Genomic DNA, 26,601 nt, shown 5'->3' with positions numbered 1-26,601 from the left:
AATGCCCTGGGTCCTTGTTTGGACACAAATCAGGGACCCACCAGAGGACCTGACCCTAAGGAAGGAGTCACCCGAGCTAGAATTTTCTCTTTTTATTATACCGTGTGTGTGTGTGTGTGTGTGTGTGTGAGAGAGAGAGAGAGAGAGAGAGAGAGAGAGAGAGAGTGAGTACTGGGGCTTGAACTCAGGACATGAGAGTGGTCTCTGAGTTTTTTCATTCAAGGCTAGCACTCTACCACTTGAGTTACACCGCTACTTCTGGCTTTTGGGTAGTTAACTGGAGATAAGAGACTTTCCTGCCCAGGTTGACTTCATATTATGATCCTTAGCTAGGTTTACAGGATGAGCAGTTAGAGGCCATTTTTACCATGGCTATCTGACTGCTCTAAGAAACAGTAGCAGGACAAGAGTGGACTCTGGTTATGAGTTCAGAGGGAAGAGGATGATGCCTGAGAATGGTAGCCACGGAGAGAATGCAGAAGTGGCTGGACCTCAGACACTGGTGGGAGGTAATGGCAGCGAGCGTCCAGGGGTGAGCAGTGAGCCCACGGTTGTGCTTTGGAAAAGTTTTAGTAAAATAAACATTTATTTTTATTTGCATCATCAGCAATGAAAAGAAGAAAATGCTTCTCATCACACAAGAGATTCAGAAGCTGCTACAGATCTATTGACAAAACAGCAACAACAACAACAAAAATCAGAGCTATAATCAGTGGCTTGAATACGACCAAGCCCATCTTGGATTTCAGTCCCATATAACACAACTCAAGGAACAGATGTAACTTCTCACATCAAACAAGTACTGTCTCAAGGTTCAGGGTTTCATGGCAATCACCCAACTAAGTCAAAATACACCCTTGGGGCTGACCTTTCCAACAACTACTCAGTTGGTATGATCAAACAAGTACAGATGTAACAGTAGTCACCTGATTATTTCTCTCCATCGTGCCTCTCAGCCCTGTGACTTATGAACAGGTTCCAGCTTTCTGTATGTCTGACAAAAGGTCAAAGGCCAGTTCTGTACTTTGTGTTCTCAAATCTCTTCAACCAAAGACTCAAAGTTACCTCTCCTGCTGTTTAGTTCTGGTTGGTTTCAGCAGGAGTTTTAATGTACATTCCGTTGAACAATGAGGACTGGCTGATAATTCACCATAGGATGTATTGATTGATCATCAGAAATAAGAAAAGGAAACTACTCAGGGGGCCGAGATGGGAAAATCACAGTTCTAGGCTAGCCCAGGTGAAAATAATAATGATGATGATGATGATGATGATGATGAAAATAATAATAATAAAGCTAGTAAGACTATCTCAAAAAATCATCAACACAACAATCTGAGCTGGGTACCAGTGGATCACATCTGTAATCCTAGCCTCTCCAGAGGCCAAGATCTGAGGATCACAGTTCAATCCTCAGGCAGAAAAGTCTGTAAGACTCTTATCTCCAGTCAACTACCAAAAAGTGAAATGTAAGCTAGGCACTGGTGGTTCACACCTGTAATCCTAGCTACTCAGGAGGCAGAGATCTGAGGATCGAGGTTTGAAGCCATTTTGTACAGCAAAGTCCATGAGACTCTTATTTCCAACAAATGACTCAGAAAAAGACAGAAGTGGTGCTGTGGCTCAAGTGGTAGAGCACCAGCCTTAAGCGTAAAATCTAAGGGACAGCTTCCGGAACCTGAGTTCAAGCTCTGGTAGCAGTACATGTGTGTACATGTACGAGTGCGCGCGCACACGCACACACACACACACACACACACACACACACACACACACACACACACACACACACACACGACAAAGACAGCTCTCAGTTCTAAAAAACTGAGAAGCTGGGCTGTCCAGTCCTCTTACGTCGTCACAAATGTAGGAACTGCAAATGAATGTTCAATAATGCTCAGCAAGGCAAGGAATCAAAGGCAGGCTTTTTTCCTTATCTTTGTCCCTGAACACAAACCCAAATCCAACCCTAGGACCTGCCTCTGCACTCCACCCAAGACTCCTCCTCCTCACCACTGTCAAGCTGCAGCCTGCCACGTCTTCCTGTGTGCCCAGCCCAGCCTCACCCAATGCCGCCTGTCCTATATCAGCTCTCCAGGCCCTTCAAGGCTGAGTCTTGCCCCCTTTCTGGCCCAGGAAGGGCTTCCCTAGACTCTGTAAGAAACATTACTTCCTCCATGCAGCCCTCCCATCCTGCTCTCTCTTTCTCTTGGACCCTCACTGGGTGCTGAAGACCCCATGATGTCTATATCCTATATGCACAGCCCATGTCTGGTGGCAGCCTCCCCAATTTCCCCCACCGCTAGACCACATGCTCTCTGCCTGCCAGGCCACTCTCCTATGCCCCTTGCTCCCCACCGGCCAAGGGGCACAGGTCTGGCCTTAATTCTTCATCAGTAACCACCACTTGGCCACCAGGCCTTTTCTCAAGTGTCTGTTTCAATTACATTTCAATTACATTTTCCCAATGCTGGGGTTGGCAGCAAGATTTCCCAGAGCCTCTGAGACATGGGCAACTTAAACCATCATCAGAAAACCCAGAAACCCCCGCACCTTTCATTCTCCTCTACCCGCCATATCAGTCAGTTAGTCCTGAATCTTGAAGGTACAGTCCTATTTTGGAGAGAGGAACGAGAAACAGAATCCACAAAGCCAGCCTGGGCAGGAAATTCTATGAGACGCTTATCTCTAATTTACCAGCAAAAAAACCCAGCAAAAACAAACCAAAAAAAGCCATGTGACAGTGCCCAGGCCCTGAGTTCAAGCCCCAGGACCAAAAGCAAACAAACAAAACATGGGCTTCTGTTGTTGCTATTATTGTTGTGTTTGTTTTTCTTCTGAGGGTGTACAGACGGGTGCAGAAGGAAGGAAGAGTGAACAAAAGCAATCATGCTCTTCAGTATACTCTATGTAGAAAATGACCGATGTAGCTTGTGGGCAGGGATGAGAGGAGGAAACTGGGGGAAAGTAAAGGAAGGGGAGATATTGTCCAAAACAATGAACCGTACTCATTATCTGACTTATGAAATGGTAGCCCCTCTGTACAGCACCTTAATAACAATAAAAGTATTTTTGAAACCCAAGTAATATCCAGGAAATGAGTACATACTCCGGGTCTAGATTAGGAAACGTATTATGTAAGCCCACATGTAAACACTTCCTACATGCATTCTTCTCCCCATCCCCAAATACAAGGGTGCAGCCTCTGCCCTCCGCCTTACCTGTTGGGGTTCTTAGGTAGTGGTGAGGAAAAAGGGGGCCTCATTCCATTTCATTGACATCACAACTGGAGCCTATGGCTCCCAGCAGCCTCTACTCTTCCTCTTGCTCTTCCGTCTCTCCCTCTGCCCCAACAGATGCTGTTCTGAGTGACTCCCCAGCAGCCACGCACCCCAGGAAAACATCTTAGAGCCACTCATGAAAGGAAATGCACAGTGGAGGCAGGACCTCCCTGTGTGCAGATGTTTTGCCTAAAGTGAAGCCAGCTTCCCCCACTCTCTTCCTGGAGGGAAAATACTTCCAGACCCCTCCAGAAGCCTCCTTTTAATGTAGAACAAGGAATAATTAGCAACATCCATTGGGGCTCCTGTGAATGGTCGGGTGGGGGGCCGCCCTTGATGCTGTGGCTTCTGCAGTGGCAGACTCTGGGTCTGGTCCACATTGAAGGAGATGCTGCTTCCACTGGCTTGTAACAGAATCCATGGCTTCCCCTGGGCTGGCCAGCAGCGGACTGTGCGCCGTTGCCCCTGTGGCATTTTCTCCTCCAGCAGTGAACCAAGAACAGCCCAGGAACACTGGCTACACCAAGCTGCCACTTAACACCAACAGCCTGAAGTAACCACGGGCCAGTGTGAAGACCCTGTCCTTGTGTCTGACTGTATTCCAGTTCAGCTCTGAGCCTCCGCTAGAACTTGGGGTATTTAAACTCAGTCTCAACAGACACAATACTGAAAGGCCACTGTTTGGTTGAACACCTCTGGGCTTGCTGGGGCTCTGGAGAGCTGGCCTTTCCCTGAAGAGTTCTCACTTAGGGGGAGCAGTCTACACCCAATTCCTTAGATTTGCCCTCCAGAACATTACTGAGTCACAAGAAAAAGGTCCCTTAGGACAAAGACAAGTAAGACTCAAGGGAGGACCAGACCTAATGCCCATTATTATCCCCTCCTACATTTCACTGCCTAGGGAGGATACCTCTGCTTGCTGGGCTCTGTGTGTGTGTGTGTGTGTGTGTGTGTGTGTGTGTGTGTGTGTGTGTGTGTGTGTGTGTGTGTGTGTGTGTGTGTGTGTGTGTGTGTGTGTGTGTGTGTGTGTGTGTGTGTGCGCGCGTGCGTGTATGCTGATCCTAGGCACTGTCCCTGAGCTTTTTTGCTCAAGGCTGGCACTCTACCACTTGAGCCACAGCTCTATTGCTGGCTTTCTGCTAGTTAATTGGAGATAAGAATCTCAGGGACTTTCTTGTCCAGGGCTGGCGTCCAACCATGATCTTCAGATCTCAGCCTTCAAAGTAGGATGAGAGGTGTGAGCCACTGGTACCCAGCCAATACTCTTAAGTTTGCCAAGTGATACAGTCCATCTATAATACACACACACACACACCACCACCACCACCACCACCACCACCACCACCACCACCACCACCACCACCATTACCATAGCACACATTTGTGTGTATATGTATATGTTTAGCAGACTGCAAGTTAAACAATTAAAAGGACTCCCTGTAACCCCAGCCACACAGTAGGCACAGACAGAAGGTATCCTGACCTTAAGCCATCCTTGGCTTGAGACCCTACGTAAACAGTAACTAAAGCAAAAATGAGCTGAAGCCATGGCTCAACAGGTAGAGCACCCGCCTAGCAAACATAAGGCCCTGCATTTGAACCCTAGTACTACCAAAAGTTAATTAAAATAAAATGACTTGCTGACTCACACGGTAAGTAATGAGGGAGCCAAGGTGATGTTTCACAAATGATACGGTGTGCGATTAAAACAGTTTTGTGTCACAGAAAAGCCCTCTGCAGGGAAGGGGAGCCACCAGCGGCAGAGCGCTTGCCTGGCAGGCGCTGAGGTTCTCGGCTCCTTCTCCAGCAGCAGGAAACAACAAAAAGGAAAAGGTCCTCTCGGCCAAGATTTTGAGTTGCCATTTCTAAAGTTCTCGGATGTGGGAACTCCAGTATGTTTTGATAAGTCAGGCTGGGATGTCAACAAAAAGTGGGCTCGGCAGCTGGCCTGAGTTCTCAGCCCTGGGGACACAGGGCTGGTGTCCCCACTCCTCTCCATCCCCCAAACACTCCAATTCGCCCCAATACTCAGCTCCTGCGGTTTTCCCTGGTGGAAACTCTACCCACTTCCCTTTCAGAAGCAAGCAGGGGACGCCTTTCCCCCACTGCGATTCCCTGCACAGCAGCACCTTCCTGCAGCCCGGGAGTCCTTTCCCGTCTGAGGCTGAGGAGGTGGAACAAAGGCAAAATGAGGAGCTCACGGGGCCATGCCAGCCTCCGCCAGCCTCCTCCCAAGGCTCTGCGCGACCCACATGCCCGGGCTCCCCAGCCAGCAGCTTGTGCAGGTGAAGAAGATGAAGGCAGGGATGGAACAGAGATGCCCACCGACAGGAGGAGAGGCGAGGGGAAGAAGGGGAAAGAAGGCGGGGGGGGGGGGGGGGGGGGAGGGGAGGGGAGGAGAGGGGAGGGGAGGGGAGGGGAGGGGAGGGGAGGGAGAGAAAGGGAGTACAGCAGTCTGGAAGAGGAGTGCAGCAAGCTGAGAGCAAAATAATAGACATCTAAAAACAGCAAGCCAGGCTGGGAAGGTGGCTTAGTGGTAGAGTGCTTGCCTCGCATGCATGAAGCCCTGGGTTCGATTCCTCAGTTCCACATACACAGAAAAAGCCAGAAGTGGCACTGTGGTTCAAGGGGTAGAGCGTTAGCCTTGAGCAAAAGAAGCTCAGGAACAGAGCCCAAGGCCCTGAGTTCAAGCCTCAGGACTGGCAAAAAATAAATACAAATAAATACATAAATACAGCTCCAGGAACTGAAAGAAAAGGGGGAGAGGGGGGCGGGGCCTGCTGCTCCCTCAGAAACATGCCACATTCTTAAGACAGGTTCCCTTCCCTGTCCGGAGGGATGCCACGCTAAGGTGCAGAGCAGGCTGTGTTGAACTGTGGCGATGGGGCAGAACTGAGCCCAGGCCTCCTCACAGCTGATCAGCTGGAGAGCTGATGTGGTTATGATTCTTCTTGCTGGCAAGACACCCATCCATGCATCCGAGCACAGTCTCATTCACGAGCACCTACTGAACCCCACGTGCCGGGCGCTGGGCCAGGGGCTGGAGGCAGAAGTATAAACAAGTGGAAGGCCGTGCACTGCCCCCTCCTCGTTCTGGTGAGAACAGGGAAGTAAATGAAGTAATTACAAGTCAAGCTGAGGACGAGGAAGAACCTGGAACAGAGATTCACACAGACCTGCGGTGGCGGGTCCAGCAATCACATGCCACACATGGCTACAGCAATTTAAATGAACTGAAGTGCTTGGCTGCTGGGTTGCGCCGGTGGTTAAAGGCCACTGCTCTGACTGTGGATGACAGACCTTGCTGTCCTTGCAGATGTTCTGTTGGACATCATGGGAGAACAATGGCGGAAAAACACTGCCAAGATTCAGAGCTAGGGAAGGACCCAGCCAGAGCTGCATGGGGTGGAAGGCTTGCCCAGAGGGCCTTAGAGCAAGTGCAAAGGCTCTGAGGCAGGAGGACCTGTATAGTCCTTGATGTGCCAGGTGACTCGTGCCCCAGAAGAACAGATAAGGGGAACTCTGTAGACCATGCCAAGGTTTGGATTCTAGATGAAAAGCAATGGAAGGTGCACCCAGGATTTTAGCTAGGGAAGCCTCATGGGCTTAGGCTGTCCTGGGAAGAAGGGAAAGGTGGGGAAAGGAGAGAACGAGCCTTCACCTTCAGGTTCTGGTGTGACCCCCCAATCGCCAGCCACATGAGGCGATGGCGGAGGCTGAGGCAAGTCTGGCTGTGAGTCAATGCCAGTTTTTGTTTTCTGATTTTGTTTTGGCTGTGCTAGGGATCGAACTCAGGGTCTCACACATGCTAGGTAGGTGCTCTACCACTGATATACACTCCCTGTTTTTATCCTTGAGACAAGGAAGGTCATCAGTTTTACCTTTGGACACATTAATCCGAAGGTCTCCATGGGAAATAAATCCAAGAGAGAAAAGGTTAGAAACAAGAGCAGGAAAAGGAGGATTAGGGACATTATCAGCACATCTGTGGCCACGTAGAAAACATCAAGAAAGAGAACAAAGAAGATGCCTAGGCCAAAGGCTGGAGGATCTCTCCACTGATGGAAAGCCTGGGGGAAGACATGGGCCTGATCCCGGCACTAACCATCTCTATGACCCGGGGCCAACAAAATATAACCTCTGACCTGTCTTTGTCAATAAAGTTTTATTGGAGCATTAATGTACACATTATCTATAGTAGTGTTTGTGCTGTAATAGCAGAGCTGATAGCCACCACGCCTACAATCTTTACCCTTCGTAGAAGCAGTTTGCGGACCTGGCGATTTAAACCATCCAGAGACTCCGTTTCCTGACCTGTAAAATCCATCCACCTCACAGGATTAATGGATGTAATATTTCTATAACGGAAACAAGGCTGGCAGGCAACAGCAGTGCAAAAAAGTTTCGCTGAGTCTGGGTCTGCCGGGCAAGGCTGAGGAAAAAGGGCTTTAAACTCCTGGCGGCAAGGCTGCAAGCACAGCTCTGCTTCCACATTTGCCAGCTGTCAACGGCACCCACCTGCTCTCCAGAAACAACTGCTAAGGAGAGTTTGTAAATATAAACAGAACCAATGTCACCTGTGCTATCGCATCCACCATGGGTGTGTACGAACAGTTCCCACTCAGTTGGTGTTTCGTACTCAACCAGCCTCCCCAGACAACCCTGCACCTCTGAAACAAAAGCAACTGGTTTCCACAGAACAACTGTTCACAATGCCTGAGTCCACCTCATTAATCTTAAGGGGTAGGATGGGGTTGTGCAACATCCCAGGTTCACCCCCCCTCCGCCCCTCCCAACACTGCTCTAGCTCCATGATCCATCTGGCCGAGGCAGCCAATCAGGTGTCAGGCTAACGTAGTTTCCTAGGCAACCAACACGACAGCCACAGAAGCAGGCTGCAGACAGTAGAAAGAAACAGTTAGGGACAGGAGGGTCAGTGGGGAAGAATGATCCAGAATCACCTGACCTTGATGTAAGACTCACCTTCAGAGTCACACTCATCAACACATGATTTCTAGATGCTTGTCCTACCTGTAGTGGGGCACCCCACCCCAAAACTATATGGCCTTTTGGATGCCAAGAACTACTAGAAGGCTTGGGAATGCCTTCAGCTCTCCACACACATCAGAGAAAGCCCCTAAGCCCCATGAAGTAGGGGTGAAAGGCCAGGCACTAGGTCATAGGTTCAGGCTGGAGCTGTCTAGGAATTCTAGTAGAAAAAGGTACCCACAAAGAGCCTTTTACTCTACAGCTTATTCCATTTCAGAGGGGATAAAATCAGTCTACTAATTGTTTCCAACAGTTACATTCAAAGTAAATCTGCTACCAGGAAGACAAAAGTATCTGCAGAGTAGTGTAAGCTAAATGATTTAGCCAAGGGCTACTTCAAGAAAGGAGGCTATGGAAAGGATCAACTGAGAATTCAAGACAATTCCTGCTGGAGTCCCGGCAGCCTCTCCAGCCTCCTGAGGGGCTGAGTGGCTGGTAATTTTCACACACCACACATTCCTGCTTTTGCAGGTATCTTACATTTTATCATTATGAGCGAGTGTACAGATGGGGAGTTTCACCCTGAGAAAACCTTTTAGGTAAGTGGTCGGTTCAGAATCAGAGATCTGCTCAACAGCTTCCAAGGTAAAACCAAGACAGGGTCAGGAACCACACAAGCAAGGGGATGATCTGTGGCAGTGCCCAAGATCCCACTCTGCCCTGCCCACTTCCCGCTATTCTTGGGTCCCCCCATACCTGCATTTCAACTGCCAGTCCAAAGACATCCACTTTCCCCCAAACTAGCTCCCGTTCTCATGCCCTGGGTAAGGCCTTGTCTTTCTTAATTGCCAGAAAGCACAATCTCTACTTAGTATTTTCCTACTTTATTTCCTGCCCCTCCCCCCCCCACACACACACGCAGCGGGACACGGGTCAGCAGAGCCGGCCACTTCCCTCCCTCCCTCCCTCCCTCTGCACTCCTCCAGGCCCTTACACTGGCGCTGTCCATATGTGCTTTGTGGAGCCAACGCCCAAGTTCACTAGACAGTGGTGCCCCATGAAGCATCCTGGCTACAAACAGGACCACCCTGTAGGCCTCAGATGGTGCTGGCCCCCTGGTCAGCTCTCCATGACTAGAGGGAGGGGGAACTCTGAAGAGACCCTGGGATGAATTGCTAACTCTCTAACCACAGGAAGGACAAAGTGTTTAATGCTGCTTCACTTAGCAGAAGTCGAGCCCCCAGGGCTCCCCCAGGATAATCAATAGACCGTCTTCTCTCTAGTATTTCCCGCCTCTCCCCTGCACTAGCTCCCCACATCTATGCAGAGGGTTTCTGTGGAGGATTTTCCTTCTGCCCATGTTGGTTGGGGAAGGGACCATGGCTGGGAAGAAGTCACCAATAGTGATCAGTGGTTTCACATGGACCTGAGGTGGACGACATATAACTAGATCAGGGTTCTCCAACTCTGACTTGCCAATTCTGATTCAAGTATGTGAGGCAGGGCGTGACGCCATGTCTAACAGGCTCCAGGGGGGGCCTTAGAGTACAGGGACCGGTCACCTGCAACATGTATCCTCTGTCCACCTCCCATCCCATGTGTCTTCTGCCCTCCGCACCCCGCAGCTCTCCAGTTCAGAAGGAAGCCTTCAGTGCAAGCTACAAAGGCTGTCCAAAGGCACCCAAACCACAACAGAAGATTTTGAATAGAAGAAATCCTAAAAAAAGCAAACAAATCCCATCGTCACTTTCAAATCCTCATTTGGTTTTACTCTTCCACATGGCCTTCCATAAGCCCAGCTTTCAGTGGAGTTACACACACACACACAGAGCAATGTTCACTCTGGAGTCTGGTTGTCAGGGGCTGCAACTGACAGGAGGTGAGCACCCAGGGTCCTCTCTGTTCCTGCAGTCATGACAGCATCATCTTACAACAGCAGCTCTTTCTGCCAGCATCCCTGCTACGTTGTCTTGTATATTATTCATGTGCATGCATTTTTAGGTACATGAAATACAAATGATCATGAAAGAACCACTCTCCTAATGCATTTAAAAAAAAAAACCTTGAGACTAGAAAGAAGCACATCTGAAGAGGAAAAGACTCACATGGGTTTCAAAGGAAGTCAGTTGCTAGGAAGAGAATCCCAACTATTTCCCCTCTTTCCAATTCTTTAAAACAAACATGTCAAGGGGAAGAAGGTGAAATTTTGTGAATAGGTAAATATACGATCTTTTTTCTTTTTGTTTTTGGTACTAGGGCTTGAACTCAGGGCAAAGTGCTTTCCCTTAGCTTTTTCACTCAAGGCTAATGCTCTACCACTTGAGCCATAGCTCCACTTCTGGCTTTTTATAGATTAAGTTGGAAGTAAGAGTCTTACAGACTTTTCCTGCTCAGGCTGGTTTCAAATGGAGTCCTCAGATGTCAGCCTCCTGAGAAGACAGGATTATAAACATGAGCCACTGACACCTGGCTAAAACACACTTTGTGTGTGTGTGTGTGTGTGTGTGTGTGTGTGTGTGTGCGTGCGTGCGTGCGTGCGTGCGTGCGTGCGTGCGTGCGTGCGCGCGCGCGCGCGCGCAGCGCGCGCGCGCGCGCCAGTACAGAAGCTTAAATCAGGGCCTGGGTATGGTCCTTTCACTTTTTCGCTGAAGGCTGGCCCTCTACCACTTGAACCACAGCTCCACTTCTGGCTTTTTGGTGATTAATTGATGATAAGAGTCTCAGAGACTTTCCTACCTGGGCTGGCTTCAAACCTTAATTCTCATATCTTAGCCTCCTGAGTAGCTAGGATTATAGGCCTAAGCCCCTAGTGCCCGGCCTTAAAACACACTATCTTAACCATCAGATTCAGATACATTTCCAAACATCAGGTCCAGTCCAGAGAGAGGGGCCTTAGGGTAATTGGCAAAGGGACTGACTATGCAAGTATCTGACAAGCAGCTTCCATCACAAGGTGACCACTCCACCTCTACTATCACTTAAAGGCTACTATCCTCACAAGGCAGGACCTTATAGAAAACTTCTGTCCCCACGGGCAGCATCTGCCCAACCACTTCAGCTTCCTCCCCCTCAGCTGATAAGAGTACACAACATTCATTAACTCAGCTGGGAAAGAGGGCAGGGATGTTAACGACTAGTGAGTTCATTTTTCCCAAACATATGGTCACATTATCCCTTCTGAGGCTTTTAAGGGCTTTGGTAAGCAAGAGCTGTAATAAGTAGTGGGCAAGCTGGTGCAGTCACTGATTAAGTGGTTTCTAGTTTAGATACTTCTTTTTTTAAAAAAAAAAAAAAAAAGGCTGGAATTGTTCTTTTCTTAGGCATGCCCATGTATCTGACAATATTTGCACCTGAATGAGAAACAGGGCAGCTTCGTACAAGGTTCACACCATATAACAAAACCACTCAAATGTGATGCATCTCCACTGAAAGACTGTCTTGAGTTGTAGGGATGAAGAGAAATGAGGGGTGAACACCTGCTCCCAAGAATGCCTCCTTCCTCATGAACAAGGGAGCCTGGAAAACCATGCAGCTGCTTGGGGCAACATGACATTACCATGGGGGCCAGCTCCTCACTGAAGCCCAGACCCACACGAGGTGCCACCCCTACCCCATCCATCCATCCCTACCACACTCACACCAGTCCCTGCTACCACCCCACATACCAAAGCCGCGAGCTCACTGCTTTGCGACCCCACTCCCAAGCCCCCAGAAACATTGTTCTCTGAAACCCACCCTTCTCCCAGGCCCACTCTGGGCACCAGCCTGACTTGCTGAAACGCGATCTGGCTGGGAGGGGGGTGGGGACCTTCGTCAAGAAGCCCATCCTCTGAAACATGCCGACTCCCTAATGCGGGCGACCATAACAGACACCCTTGTGGTAATAAACACTCGTCCGGCATAGAGCCCACTTCGGAGCACATTAGCTCTGTGGCTTTGAAAAGAAGATCGGATTCCTGGATCGATGCACCGTCAAGTACCGCCTGGGCCAATGACAAGGCTGCACGGTGTCTCTCCCCATAATAGCAAGCGGCCTTGTGTCTGTGTTCACCCAGAGCCAGGCGATGGGCGACGCTGGGGCTCACCGGACGGTGAGGTCCGGTGGTGAGGTCCCCGCCGCCCGCCCGCCCGGCCGGCGTGCCAGTGGCTCCAGGGCACGGAGCTGCCCCGCTCCAGGAGGAGGCCTTCCCCGATGCCAGGCTGTTCCCTGGCAGGAAATACCATGGGGGGGGCGGGGGTGCAGAGGGAAAGATGCTGATGGAGCAGGAAGCCCCTAAGCCCGCACCCCGTGGCTGGAGGGGCTGAAATCCAGGGGGCGATTTCTGCCCCCGGAGCCTCTTGGGGCTCGGGCATGAGCCGCTCCACGCGGCGGCCACCAGGTAGAGCTTCGCCAGGCTTCCGGAACCCCAGGCCGGCCGGGGCTCGGTGCATCAGGCAGGAGGCTGGTAACAAAGCCGGCAGCCGCCCCCGCCCCCTCCCCCGCGCCCGCCCCCACCCCGCCGACAGCGGCGCTTACATGGCCTCGGACACCTCCGGGTTCAGGTCGCTGGCTGGGGCTGCCTGCAGGGACTGCGACCCTCCCATCCTCGCTGCGCCCAGGCGTGCGGGCTAGCTGCGGGCAGGGCCAGCGTCCTGGCCGGGCTGGTCCTCCGGCCGGGAGCCCGGGAGCCCGGGAGCCCGGGGCGGGCCGGCGGGCGGGCGGCCGGGGCTGCTGCACTGCAGATGGGAGCAGCCGCTGGCATCCGTGGCGGCGGCGGCGGAGCGGGGAGCTGGGGCTGGCGGCCGGGGCCGGGCCCGGGGGGCGAGCGCCGAGGGCGGGGGCGCGCCTGGGGGGCGGGAGCGCGCGCCGAGGGCGGGGGCGCGCCTGGGGGGGCGGGGAGCGCGCGCCCGAGGAGGAAGAGGAGGAGGAGGAGGAGGAGGCGCGCCCCGCTCTAAGCAGTCCGGACGCCGGCGGCGGGGAGGCGGCGGGCGGCGGGGAGGCGGCGTCCCCTCCCACAGTCCCCGCAGCAGCCCGGCTCCCGTGCGGGACGCGATGATGTCATCCCACGGCAGCCCCGCCGCCCGCGCCGCCTGAACCTCCACAAAGCTCCGGCTCCGGAAACGGGGAGCGGGGCGGGGAGGGCGCCAAGACCCTCCCTCCGCACACGCGGCCCCGACCCGCACTGTGTGGCTTTCAGATGTAAATGTGCAGCCGAGTAGGCTTCGGGGACCCAGGAAGGAGGGTGAGGTGAGGGTGAGGTGGCTCAGGAGGCAGAAGTGGGGGGGTGGAAGTGGGGGGAGGTGGAAGTGGGGGTGGGGGAGGGGAGGTGGAAGTGGGGGAGGGGAGGTGGAAGAAGGGGTGGGGGAGGGGAGGTGGAAGTGGGGGAGGGGAGGTGGAAGTGGGGGAGGGGAGGTGGAAGTGGGGGAGGGAGGTGGAAGTGGGGGGAGGGTGGAAGGAGGGGTGGAAGTGGGGGAGGGGAGGTGGAAGTGGGGGAGGGGAGGTGGAAGTGGGGGTGGAAGTGGGGGAGGGGAGGTGGAAGTGGGGGGAGGTGGAAGTGGGAGGAGGTGGAAGTGGGGGGCTGTCTCATGGAGGATTCACACCTCCAGGAAGATGAAAAGGGTCTTCTCCATTCTCAGGGCCTGGGCTGCTAGAGGAACAGGTAAATAGGTGGCTGTGGAAATTGAGAACTGCCCACTCTGCCTCCTGGACTGCAGGTGGGTGGAGGCTCCTAGTCCCATCCCGTCCCCCCCCCCCCCCAGCCAAGGCGAGGCCTCAAGGATACCTTTGTTCTGCGCAGTCGGCTGTGGGCTGTGTTTGGGGGGGGGGGGGCTGGGGAGCCGGGCTACCAGGCCGCCGGCAGGGGCTGGGCCTGCAACACCATCTTTGGCCAGACTTCACAAACAGAAGCCCTGTAAGAAGACTCACCCTGGACAGGGCCAGCAAGGGGCCTCAGACAACACCCAGAGCCCGGTGACATGCAGGGCAGCCTGGCCTGCAGGACCGGCCCTGACGCTCAGTGCCCAACTCTTATTCTTCTGTCTCTGGGCTTGAACCCCTGGACTTTCTTACTAGAGGCTCCAGAGAAGGATTCCCTTCCCTCACAGGTGAGGTTTGGAGCCACACCTGAGGCCTAGACTTGCCCCTCTGCTGTCAGCAAGACAGCGTTTGGAGCTCCAAACACAGCTCCCAACAACTGCACTCCCACAGAACTCCATGTGGGCAGGCTGAAAACCCGGAGGCTTTTCTCACCATTTTTTCAGGCATAGGACATTCGGCCTGAAATGCATCTAAATAAAACTACTTGAGGCATTTTAAAATTCCCTCCCCGGCACAGAATGTGTGCTAAAACTATGGCCAGGGATGTTTGGACAGGCACATCTGGAATTTCCATTCACAATGTTAGGACAGCTCTGAAATTTCATGGTGGGCTGGCTGACTTTCCTCTGCTCTTTTTTTTTTTTCTTTTTTTTAATCAATGTCAAACAAAACACGGGTCCATCAAAACGGATTCCCAGGACTCGATGATGCGAAATTTCCAAGAAGCATTTACTTTTGCATTTATATGAAAGTAGCTAGTGATTCTCTGTCAGTCTCTCAGGGAAGGTGACCACCAATGGTGTGATGCGGGCTGCTTTGGAAAGCACCGCCCAGGGAAGCCATCACTCACTGTCACTGCTGTCATTCTACCACCAGTCTTAGCCCCCCCCCCCCAAGAAAACAGATCTTCTCGAGTTTATCCACAGAAGGGGGAGCCAAAGAATTTCTTCCTGTAGCACTGCAAAGCTCTTACAGAATCATCTAGACTATCCTGGAGAAGGATAACCCCTTCTCTGGCCCTGCAGGGGAGGGACTTCAGCTACAAATGATACTAGGAAAATATGTGGAGAAAAATGAGGAGCCCAAGGAGGGCAGCACTCCATTCTGTCTCCTTCTGGTGCATTTTTTTTCCTCTTTCATTTTTGAACCACGGGACTGATGAATGAACATCTTTAGGGCCAAAGACTGAACCAGGTCTGTCTCCTCAAGCGATGACACCGGCAGCAACTTCTGCAGAACCAGAACTGAGAGAGTGACGGATCTACCCACTGTCCTGACCAACATTACGTCTCTGTCAGCTAAGCATGCCCCACCCCCTATATCATCTCCCTTTTCTATACAATCTCAAGGTTCCTAACACCTTGAAGAAGGACATAGGGTCACTTGAACCTCTTTCTCTGTTCTTCCTAACGTAGCTATGTCCATTGAATCTTCCTTCATCCTTCACCTTTTCCTATCTCTTCTGTGTATTGGTACAGATGGCCAAGTCTATTGTACTGTGCCTGCAAGAGTCCCAGCATTCCCAGGCTTCAGCCCTAAAACTCGTCACACAACCACTATTAGAACTTGCCTGATAACTTCTGAGTTTTGCATGACCTGCAGAATCGTATATCCATCAACATATCTTTACCGTTAGGTAAGTAGGGGTTGTTCTTGACAAACAAGGGAGGGCTTTGGAATGAAACCAGAGTTCTCAACTTCTCCTTCATTGGCTATGTAGCCCTGAACCAATCATCTCCTCTTCCTTGTCTGTTTGACAAAGAAAGAGCTGTCTACTTTTCAAAGTATTGAGGAAAGTACATGAAATACCATCTATGAAAGCCCAGGATCCTTCTTTGTAAGAAATGTTTGTTCCCTAAGTAGAATGCTACAAAGGAAGCAAGGGGTCATTGAAATGAAATGTTCATGTGAACACTCCAGGCACTCACACACAGGAAGACTAAGAGAGGACACTGTTAGGAAAGGAACACAATACCTGTGCGTATCATACAGAATAATATTTATCGAAATGAACTCTAAGAAATGGAAACAAGGATTTTTTTATTTTCTTTTTGTTGGGCTTGAACTAGGGGTCTAGATGCTGTCTCTGAGCTGTTTCACTCAAGGATAGTGCTTTACCACTTTGAGCCATAGCTCTACTTCGGGTTTTCTGGTGGCTAATTGGACATAAGAACCCCACAGCCTTTCCTGCCTAGGCTGGCTTTGAACTGCTATCCTCAGGTCTCAGCCTCCTATGTAGCTAGGATTATAGCCACCCCCTCCCCCCATGATGGGTTCCATATCCTTTTAAAAAAAAATGTCTTTAAATAATTGTACAAAGGGATTTTGAGTCAACATGTGAGTTTGTAAGGACAATGCATCTGGACTAAAATCATCCCTCCCATCATTCTCCCCCAGGGATTCATGTCCTGACAAAAAGAGAAAGGGCCTGAGGCCTCCCCCTCCCCCACCACCACTGTGAAAAGTAAGCAAGAAGAGCCCCATCTGTAAGCCAGGAAGGGGACAGGAGCCCAGAGCCTGACCTTGGACTTCCACATCTCCTCCTGCCAGCCTCCGGCGCCAGGAGAAATAGATAATTTGCCATTTTAGCTGCTTATTCTATGGCATTTTTGCTACAGCCATCTGAACTGAGAGGCACTGCTTAGGACAGACTGCCAGTATCAGAAAGAACATATAACTAAATGGGAGAAAGCAGGAAGGCTCTAAGTCAGACTGAGGAAACTCTAGTCCACAGCAGTCCAAGGCCGTTGAACAGAGAGACATTCCAGAGTCCCTGAAGCAGTATAGCCATCCTGTGTTAGGGTTCTTGCTAAAACCTCTGTTATCCCAAAACCCACCTATGTTTTCTCTTCCTCCCTCCCTGGTCTTAAGTCATTCATAAAAGTTAGATCATATCACAAACCTATACAATAAAAAAAAAAAAAGAAAGAAAGAAAGCCCAGGTTTCTTTCTAAGCGTTAAAATGTAAGCAGCAGTGCAGTTCGTTCCCTCAGTCAAGCTGAGCCCCCACCGGGCCAGGTCCCGGCCAGCGCAGAGGCTGCAGCTGCTCTCCTGTCCTCCAGTTATCTGGCAAATGCACACGGGTGACTCTGCTTGCCCAAGCCCAGCTGCTCCTCCCTTCCTCACCATCCCCTCTCCAGGTCCAGCCTTGACCCTAGCCACCTGAGAGGGCCCGGTAGGGGTGTCTCCCCATCCACCCTGCCTCCAGCCTCAGATATGCTAGTTGCCATAGCAGCAGGGCTCTCCCAGCACAGCCAGTCAGTCGACCCCCAGAGCTACTAATTACCCAAGTACATACTGAAACAAAGTAGGTCAGATCACAGAAAAGCCTGTCTGGAGGGTGCTGGGGGATGTGCACACAGCTGGAGAACAGGGATGACTGGACACCATCTTTTTCGCCCAGCCTCTGGCCTCATCCTGCCAGCACGGTGGGCAGTGTGGAGACGGGGCAGACCTGCAGATATCTCCAGGAAGCCACCATCTGACAGGCTCCAACTTGCTCAGATGGCACCACTGCTGCCCGCTTGCAACTCCTTTCTCCACTTGAAGTCCCCCTGCGTCCATCCCACACCACACGCTGAGCCGGGCACTCTCTAAAACCCCACATGCTGGGCTCGGCATGCCTTGCTTAAACGATAAAAGTTAGTCAGTGGCTCATGCTGTCATCCCAGCTACCCAGGAGGCTGAGATCTAAGGGTCATGGTTTGAAGCCAGCTGGGACAAGGAAGTCCCTGAGACTCTTATCTCCAATTAACTACCAACAAGTCAAAAGTGGAGCTGTAGCTCCAGTGGTAGAGTTCTAGCCTTGAGCACAAAAGCTCAGGAACAGAGCAGTGCCCAGGCTCTGAGTTCAAGTCCTAGGACCAGAACCAAGAAAACCCTACACAACAACTCTAAAAAACAGGAAGCTGTGTGAGTGAGTCTAGCACCCACACAACACACACATGAACAGGAGACCAGTAAAGGACAGAAGAGATAGGAGATACCAGACTGTGGTCAAGAATAGCACCTTGCTGTTCTTATGTTACTTCAGCCTTACTCTAAAAGCTGATCACTACCTACAGGAAAAAGTCCCATTCCACCTCTGGCTTTGATCTAGCCCCGGTGGCATTCTGCATCCTAGCAGGCCCAGGGTCCTCACCTCAGCCTCAGTGCCAAGGGGGCATGGTCTCCTCAACATCTCCATGACTCAGTTCCACCCAAGCATTGAGGCCTAGCTCCTAAGAGCCTAGGCTAGGCTACAAGCCTGGCAGAAGAACCAGGATATCAGGAATCCATGAGAATGATCCTGGCAGACAGCTCAAAACCAAGCTAAGCCACTGAGAAAGGAAACCCGAGGACTGAGGCCTGGGAAGAAGCGAAGAGGAAAACCCCAGCCTAGATGACACCACAGAGAGCTTCAAAGACTCGGGTCATCAAGGAACTGAGAGAAGCCCTCAGGACTGCATGTGGGAAAGTTTCTGTGTGAACTGCAAAAGTCCAAGGATTGTGCAACTCCCAACTTCAGAAGAAACTATGGCCCAAACTCCTCAGTGCCTCTGAGCATTAACCGGGCTATCATTCAAATCCACATTTAATTAAATGTAAGCCATTTTCATGATTTCCAGCTTCCTTTCAAAGGAAATATATTTCACACATTCTCCTCACTATAAACTATACAATTTGCACTCATTAAGTGGATTCATTTTAAGTGATCTTTCTTAGGCAACACATTTCTTTAGATTGTATTAGATACCCCTTCCTGTCGCTAATTTTATAAACCAGGTTTAAGATTATAGGCATATCAGACATGCAGTTTGGCCAAATAAAATCCCAACCTCCCACGCTCAGGTTCCTACCGAAAAATAGTCAAGTTGCCTGCTAAATCCGAGAAGAACGAACCAAGGGACTCACCTGGGCCAGGTAACTGCTTCTGTCCAGGATCTAAAATATAACCAGTACTTGCCATCTTTCTTCTCAGGCCACTGCTTCCAGAAAGTTCTACAAGCATTTCTAAAAAGGCTTGAGCTCTTATTAAAAGAACTTTCATGTGGTATTTGGTTTGAGTGCTGATGTGTTAATCCACCGCATTTCCCACTCAAGCGTAAGTTTACTGGTTTTAGAGGCTACTTTGTACTAGGAATAAAAGACCTTTTTAAGGAGCACATCAGGGAGTAAACAGAGATGGGACCTTCCCACAGCCAAAATGAATGCGAAGCTGGTTTGTCCAGCCAGGCTAGAGAAACAGGTGAAGAGAGGCCTTTGTGTAGGGGGAAGAGTACTCACAGGTCCCAGTGAGGCCCCGCCCAGGAGACTACATCAAACAGCCAATCCAGAAGCTTCAAACCACTCATCTTCCCCTCATCATTAGCAAAGAACAGGTACAGGAAGACCTCTGTGCCCTCCCCCATCCAGTAGCAAAGAGCTCATTTATATCACCCTTGCTGGTTATTCTGGGATGATTTTCCTTCTAGGCTTGATGAGCTGTCAACACATCCAAACAGGGACTGTCACCCTACTTGTGAGGAAGACAGTGCTTAACCCGGCTCCCCAGGCACAGAAATGCTGACTCAACGCTCCATGAAGGAACAGAAATCCAGAACGCTAGGCCAGAAATAGCGCCCATGAGCATCTATTGATAGCACAACTTCTGTGGGTAGAGCAAGTGAATGGTTGCGTGCGTGCGTGCGTGCGTGTGTGTGTGTGTGTGTGTGTGTGTGTGTGTGTGCGCGCGTGCGCACAGCACCGAGGTATATGTACTACCAGGCCCACAAAATATCACCCTCTTTCCATAATCATCCTAGAGGTTCTGCCTAGCCCTGGCAGACTAGAACTAGCATATAACTAACTTCACTTTACTTTCACTTAAGTTCTCAGATCTTCAGATTGACCTGTACGTGGGAAGTTAATTTATTTTTAATTTTTGTGCTAATACTGAGGCTTGAATTGATCACAGGAAGGAGGCAGAGGAGACCCAGCCATGCAAAAGCACTGCGTCCACCTAGACAGGCGTCCCAGGCTCTGCTGACAGAGGTTCCGCATGGCAGGTAACACGTGCCAACTCAATGACGGGCCTCTCTTCCTGGAAGTGAAGGCGCTTGGTGCACTAGGAAACACCATCACAGATTCAGTGGTCAACAAACATTTTTAATTAGAAGAAAGGGGAGGGGGGAGGATCAAATATTAATGCATCTCACCTGGGTGGGAAGGTGAGTTTATGCCTATCCTGGACAGATACAAGGATCAGTACACATGCACTGACCACAGTGTGAAACTCCTACCCATGCTAGACAAACACCCTGGGCAAGTGGTGGCTCCTCCAACCTGTAAGACTTCCTCTTGCTTCTTGATTTGTTTGCCTGTTTTACCAACTCAACATCAAAGCTGGGATCTCCATGCCTCTTTAAGAAATGATTCTACTTTTGTTCATTCATTTTCAATCTACCCTGGAGACAGACAGGTAGCTCCTGAGGTTTCATAGAGTCCCTAGATACTGATGCTAGATGGTTGGTGGGTGGGTGGATGGATGGATGGATGGATGGATGATAGATGGATAAATGGATGGAAGCTGGATAGATGGATGGGTAGATGGATGGATGGACGAGTAGATAGATGGTAGATGGGTGGATGAGTGGATGGATGGATGGGTGGGTGGATAAATTGATAGATAAGTAGATGGATGGATGAGTCAATGGATGGTGGGTGGTGGTGGATGGATGGATAGATGGATGGATGGGTAGATGGATGGATGGATGAGTAGATGGATGAACATGTGGCTGAATGGATGATTGGATAAATGGGTGGGTAGATGGATGGATGGATAGATGAAGGAAAACTAAAGGATGGATGGATGATGAATGAGGAGTAGATGAATGAGTAGGTGTGTGAATGGCTGATTGAGTGGAGTATAGATGGATAGATCACATGGTGCAAACAAAGCAGAAAAAAACCAGAATACCCTGCAGGACTGTACATACCATCCCCTGCTCTGGCAGCTGCCGCCTGTGGCTTCATCTCATGAGCAAAGTATTACAGAAATACATTCGCCAGCAAAACGCAGCAGCACTTGGGCTGGGTGGGGCCTGCACCAGGCATGTTCTGGTGAGAACAAGGGTCCTCCCCACCTCCAGGCCTCAGCCCTGGCTCTTCCCTTGGCTTGGGGGCTTCTTTCTCTACTTCCTTTGGACTGTGACTTGACCTCTCCTGGCAGCCTTCCTTTCCACATCTCCAGCTGGGTCTGAGGGCCAAAGTGGATGAACGAAGCCAAGTCTACCAACATGCGCTATATATACTGGAGTGGAATATGGTCTCCTGGCTTCAGAGCAAGGGGGTCCATACCCTTCCAGAACCTTCCTGCCCAACTCCTCTAACTTCCCCAAGCGTCATCACACCATCTGCTTGCTGAGCCCACTCAGATCCGCTTCCCTTTCAGGGCCTTGGGACTGCAGCCCGAAAGAGGGCACAGGGCAGAAGTCCCACAGCGACTGAGCGCGGTGCTCCGCTGCGCAGGGACAGGGTCCTCAATGACCCCTGCCAGGGCAGCTCCCATTCCACTTCCCTTCTGGAAGAGGAGAAGCGCTACAGGACTAGAAGCCCGAGTCCACTCTCTCACGGTCCCTATACAGAGGCCAACTTCCACTGGACTCCTTCTGGGGAGGGAAGCGAAGCCTTGCTCCACCCCGAGCCGCCAGCCAAAGCCAGTGAGCCCAAGCCCTGGGAGTGCCTGGTGCTCGGCAGCCACTGGCGCCCATGCCAGACACTGAGCGAGAAACAGGAGCCGCGGGGTGATCGTCTGCACTCCACTCTCTCAGAGGGGGCTGCGGGGTTATGTGTTTATACCCAGCAGCCTGGGAACAAGTGAATGGTTAGTACCTAGCTCATGTAACAGCAAAGCAGACCGCAGTTTGCTGGACATGGGGTCTCATCCACGAAGACCCTCGGCCCCAATAACACAACCCCTTTCCTTGACAAGGGAGAATCGTCAGCACTGTCTGATGATGGTTTATCTCCCCAAAGCTATAAATTAATGGTGCTAAGAGAACACAAACATAATCTGATTTAGGTGGTTAGAGATGAGTCATTTGGGACACAATTAGGTTTAGATAATATCATTAGCATGAGTCCCATGATTGCGAATCTGGAGCATTTTAAAGAGGTACAGAGCTGGGCACCGGTGGCTTACACCTGTAATCCTAGCAACTCAGGAGGCTGAGATCTGAGGATTGTGGTTCAAAGACAGTCTAGGCAGGAAAATCTGTGAAACTCTTTATCTCCAATTAACCACCAAAAAGCCAGAAGTGGAGCTCAGCTTTGAGCATAAAAGCTCAGGGATAGCACCCACACCCTAGGACCAACACAAGAAAAGAAGAGGAACAGAGCAGGCATGCATACTTCCTGTCAACCGCTGGCAGCCATGAGGTGAAACAGACAAGGAAGGTTCATCACCAGAGACTGCACTCTGCTGTTCACACTTCCAGTCTCTGTAACGCTGAGCTAAATTTTACACACACACACACACACACACACACACACACACAGTCTGCCTGCCTAGGGTATTTCATTACAGTAATGAAAATTAAGCTAATACCAGCCCTCATCTATAAAATGAGCTTAGCCAGGTAGAAAGCCAGCAAAGGAACTGTGAGCAGGAAGGTGCTTAGTGTAATTCAGAGGGCTCCCCTCTCTAGGTCGGTGGAGAGATGGGGAGAAAGACTCTGCTTTCTTTCCTGCTTTGGTACAGAAACGGGAGTATCTGGGGCACCCCCAATGCTACACCCCAGGGTAGCGTTTCCATAGGCTTCCTGCATTATCTCCAAGGAACTACTTTCTCTCTCTGCAAGAAGTCTGACCATGGTGTACACTCACTTCTTCTGGGTCTAATCAGGCCATCCTGCCCAGGTTTCTAAGTTACCAATTCCCAAGAGGCAGCTGTCCCCAGTAGGGAGAGGGGGGAGGTCAGCTCAGCGCAGGGACAGTATTTGCTCAGACTCTCATGCCACCTGGCCCATGTGCCAAAACACCAACCTCTTTGCCAACCACCCTCCTCCCAGGCCAGCTGTGGCTGCATTGTTGTGAGCAAGAGCCTTTGACTCGGGTTCCTGGAAATTCTTGTCACCAGACTCCCTGTCTAGCCTCGGCTCCTGACAGTTCTCTCACCGCACTGAGAGGTCGGGCTGAGCTGCTGGGAGAGCTGGAGGAGACCCGAGATTGGTCAGAAGCTAAGTCACCATTGTCACATGTGGATTTAAACGTCAGAATGCTAAGCCAAGCACCAGATCCTCAGCTGAGAGCTGAGGATCACAGTTTAAAGTCAGCCCAGGCAGAAATGTCCATGAAATTCTTATTTCCAATTAACCACCGCAAAGTGGGAAGTGGAAGTTTGGTTCAAGTGGTAGAGCACCAGTATTGAGTGGGGGGGGGGGAAGCAAAACAAAAGTTAAGCCCTGAGTTCAAACCACACACACACACAGACCCCTTCTCAACAAAAGAGTGGATGTGATGGTTCATGCCTGTAGTCCCAGGCATAGAAGCCATAGGTAGAAGAATCTGAGTGGGACCAGTAACAGACAAGAACATAAACCTTCCTGAAAACTATCTAAAGCAAAAAGGGCTGGAGATCCAGCCCCAGTGGGAGAGTGCCTGCCTAGCCAGCAAGCAGAGAGCCTTGAGTTTAAACCTCACTACTGCCAACAAAAGAGAAATGAAACTTGCACTGAAAACCTCCAGCGAACATAATCTACTTGGCCCCTGGATCCAGGCCACTGGCCCAAGACTAAAAGCATCTCCGAGAAGGCAGAGGAGGTCATGCTTTATTTACAAGGATGGCACAGCTGGCTGGCGTGGAGGGAGCCTCGGGCTGTGGGAACCTGCCAATCCCCAGCTTCTCCTGCCCCACCAGGCGGCTCAGGAGGTCTTTTAAAAATGCAAATCTGAGCAAATCACTGTCCTGCTGTGGGCTTTTGGACACTCTTAAAAAGAAACTACAGCTGCAAGGATCTCCACGAAAAAACAGCAGCCTTGGATTACAGCCCAAAGTACAAAATAAATACCCATGAGTCCACAGTGACATCAATAAATGATTGAATATGTTAGGGAACGGAGACAAGGCAGACCTCCAGGCCTGAGGAATGGGAAATCGTTTACATAGGTGTCCCTCCCAAACAAAAAGGAGCAGAAAGAAGGCTAAGGGATGGGTTAGGGAAGGGGGAGTGGGCAGAGAGGGAGAGAGCCAAAGAACTCTGACAGACACCAGCGGCCACCAGTGCTAATGGTTGATGCCATGAAAATGACACTACCTCGGCCACCTTCCTCTCCACATTAGTCACCCCAATCTAATCATCAGACCAGAATGCTTCAAAACTCTTATCACACTCAACCAAGTGCCTGAAGCTCACACCTGTCATCCAACCACTCAGGAGGCTGAGATCTCAGGACTGTACTTTGAAGCCCACCCAGCAGACAAATCAAAGAGATTCATCTCAAATTAACTACCAAACAGCTGGAATTGGAGCTGTGGCTCAAGTGGTAGAGTACCAGTCTTGACTTAAAAAAAAAAAGCTAAGGGAGAGCACCCAGGCCTTGAGGTAAGCCCCAGTACTGGCAGGCAGGCACACATATGCGAACACACATGCATATGCGCGCGCGCGCGCATACACACACACACACACACACACACACACACACACACACACACACACACACACACACACACACACACACACACACACACACACACACACACACACACACAAAATCAAGGTCATCAAAAAGAGGGAAAGTAGAATGAAAAGCAATGCTGCCCTATTATGGATTCTCCATCAGAAACAAGGGATTCTAAGTGAAAACCTCAGAGAATCTGGAAAAAAAAATCTGTAGATTTTAATTAATGATAATGTATTAGTCTGTGCTCACTAATTGTATCAAATTAACACACTATGAGATGTTAACAGAGGCAACTATGATCCTGGATAAATGAGAACTATTCACACTATTGTCTTGACTTTTTCCCTGTATATTTATATCTATATACATATAGATATAGATATACATTGTACTTTAAAGTCTATTGGTAGAAAACATTCTATCAAATCAGGTAGAAAATTAAGCCCCCAGCCCTAATCAAGATCCATCTGGTTTGACCAGCCACCTGCCTGCACCTTCCGAATGACCCTTCACTCCCTTCTATCCAGGCTCCAGCCACTTTAGGAGTTTGACTCCTCAGCCAAGCCTTCTCTGTCCCCAGGACCCTTACACATGCTGTCCTTCCCCTGGCAGTACTATCCTCACCCCATCCTTAGTCCATGTGACACTAAGCCTGCCCAGCCTTCAGACCCACCCCCCCTCTAGGTCTGTCTTCTCCAGGGGGCCGTGTGCTCCATGAAGACTGTCTAGTATGAGTCTCTGGACCTCTGTGTCCAGGCACCCCTAGCGTGACACCCCAGCGTGGCTCTGCTGGCACTCACTCCAGTGTGTCAGGGAATCTGACTCTGGAGCAGCCAGAACAGCATGGACTCCAGGGCATGATCCCTCGGTGTCCCACGGGGACAAGCTGGGAGCCTCAGGCCAGGTAAGCAGCAGAGAAGGACCGGGGTCTGTGACTACCTCTCACATCCGTGGGTTCTGAGAGGGGCCAAACGAGCTCTGTGCCCTCCAGGCACTGGGACAAGACACAGGGGGCAGAATTCTTACAGATTTCAGTGAAAATCTCTCCTTAGACAATGTTGGTTGTTTTTGGTTTTTGGTTTATTTTTAACTGAAGCATTGCTTAACAAATAATAAAATTACTCTTTCCCATACAGCTGCATGAATTTTGACAAATACATAGTCATGTAATCACCATTAGAATCCACATGGGATAATGTCATAACTCCAAAACGCCCAAAAACCCAATTACAATCAAGATTCTTTTCCAAACCAGGCACTGGTGGCTCACACTTGTAATCCTAGCTACCCTGCTGAGATCCAAGAATTGTGGTTCCAAGCCAGCCCAGGCAAGAAAGTGCATGAGTCTCTTATCTCCAATCAAGTACCAAAAAGCCAGAGTGTAGTCCAAGTAATAAGAGTGCTAGCCTTGAAGAAAAAAGCTAAGGGAGCGTGTGCAGGCCCTGAGTTCAAGCACCAGTTCTGGCACGCACACGTGCACGCGCACACATGCGTGCACACACACACACACAGAGGCAACCACTATCAGTTCCTTGAAGCTTTTACCTTTTCAAGAATATCCTCCATTGGTAGAGGTGGTGGTGGTGGTGGTATTTGTTCTTGCTTTTGAGGTTTTGTTTTTGTTCTGTTTTGTTTTGTTTTTTTTGTCTTTTTAGGGTGAGCAAAGCGGGGCAGGACACAGAAAGGGAGAGAAGAAGGGTGAACAAATGCAATCATGGTGTTCAGTATACACTAGGTAGAAAATGAACTATGTAACTGTGGGCAGGGACAAGAGGGGAAAATGAAGGAAGGGGTGATATTGTCCAATAGAGAAATGTATGCATTACTTGACTTACAAAACAGCAACCCCGTTATACAACACCTTAATAACAACAAAATTTTAAAAATATCTTC

The 26,601-nt window shown here is 50.4% G+C and overlaps 1 protein-coding gene across 7 annotated transcripts in view; it reads right to left on the bottom strand.

Moving 5' to 3' along the window:
- Tacc2 (transforming acidic coiled-coil containing protein 2) overlaps nt 1-26,601 on the bottom strand; it is a 178,711-nt gene that overhangs the window by 53,880 nt on the left and 98,230 nt on the right. Inside the window, exon 1 of one of the 7 annotated variants that reach the window (XM_069988210.1) lies at nt 12,787-12,873. The exons of the other annotated variants lie outside the window; for them this stretch is intronic. Within the exon in view, the coding sequence (XP_069844311.1) occupies nt 12,787-12,854 (68 nt within the window). The 5' untranslated portion in view covers nt 12,855-12,873. Of the gene's footprint in view, nt 1-12,786; nt 12,874-26,601 lie in introns of those variants that run through there. 7 annotated transcript variants of the gene reach the window in all.

This window comes from Dipodomys merriami, unplaced genomic scaffold (assembly GCF_024711535.1).
Source record: "Dipodomys merriami isolate MVZ:Mamm:240054 unplaced genomic scaffold, mDipMer1.0.p SCAF_35, whole genome shotgun sequence".
Taxonomy (NCBI): Eukaryota; Metazoa; Chordata; class Mammalia; order Rodentia; family Heteromyidae; genus Dipodomys; species Dipodomys merriami.
The sequence above is the reverse complement of the archived record's forward strand: the minus strand, read 5'-3'. Positions and strand labels throughout refer to the sequence as shown.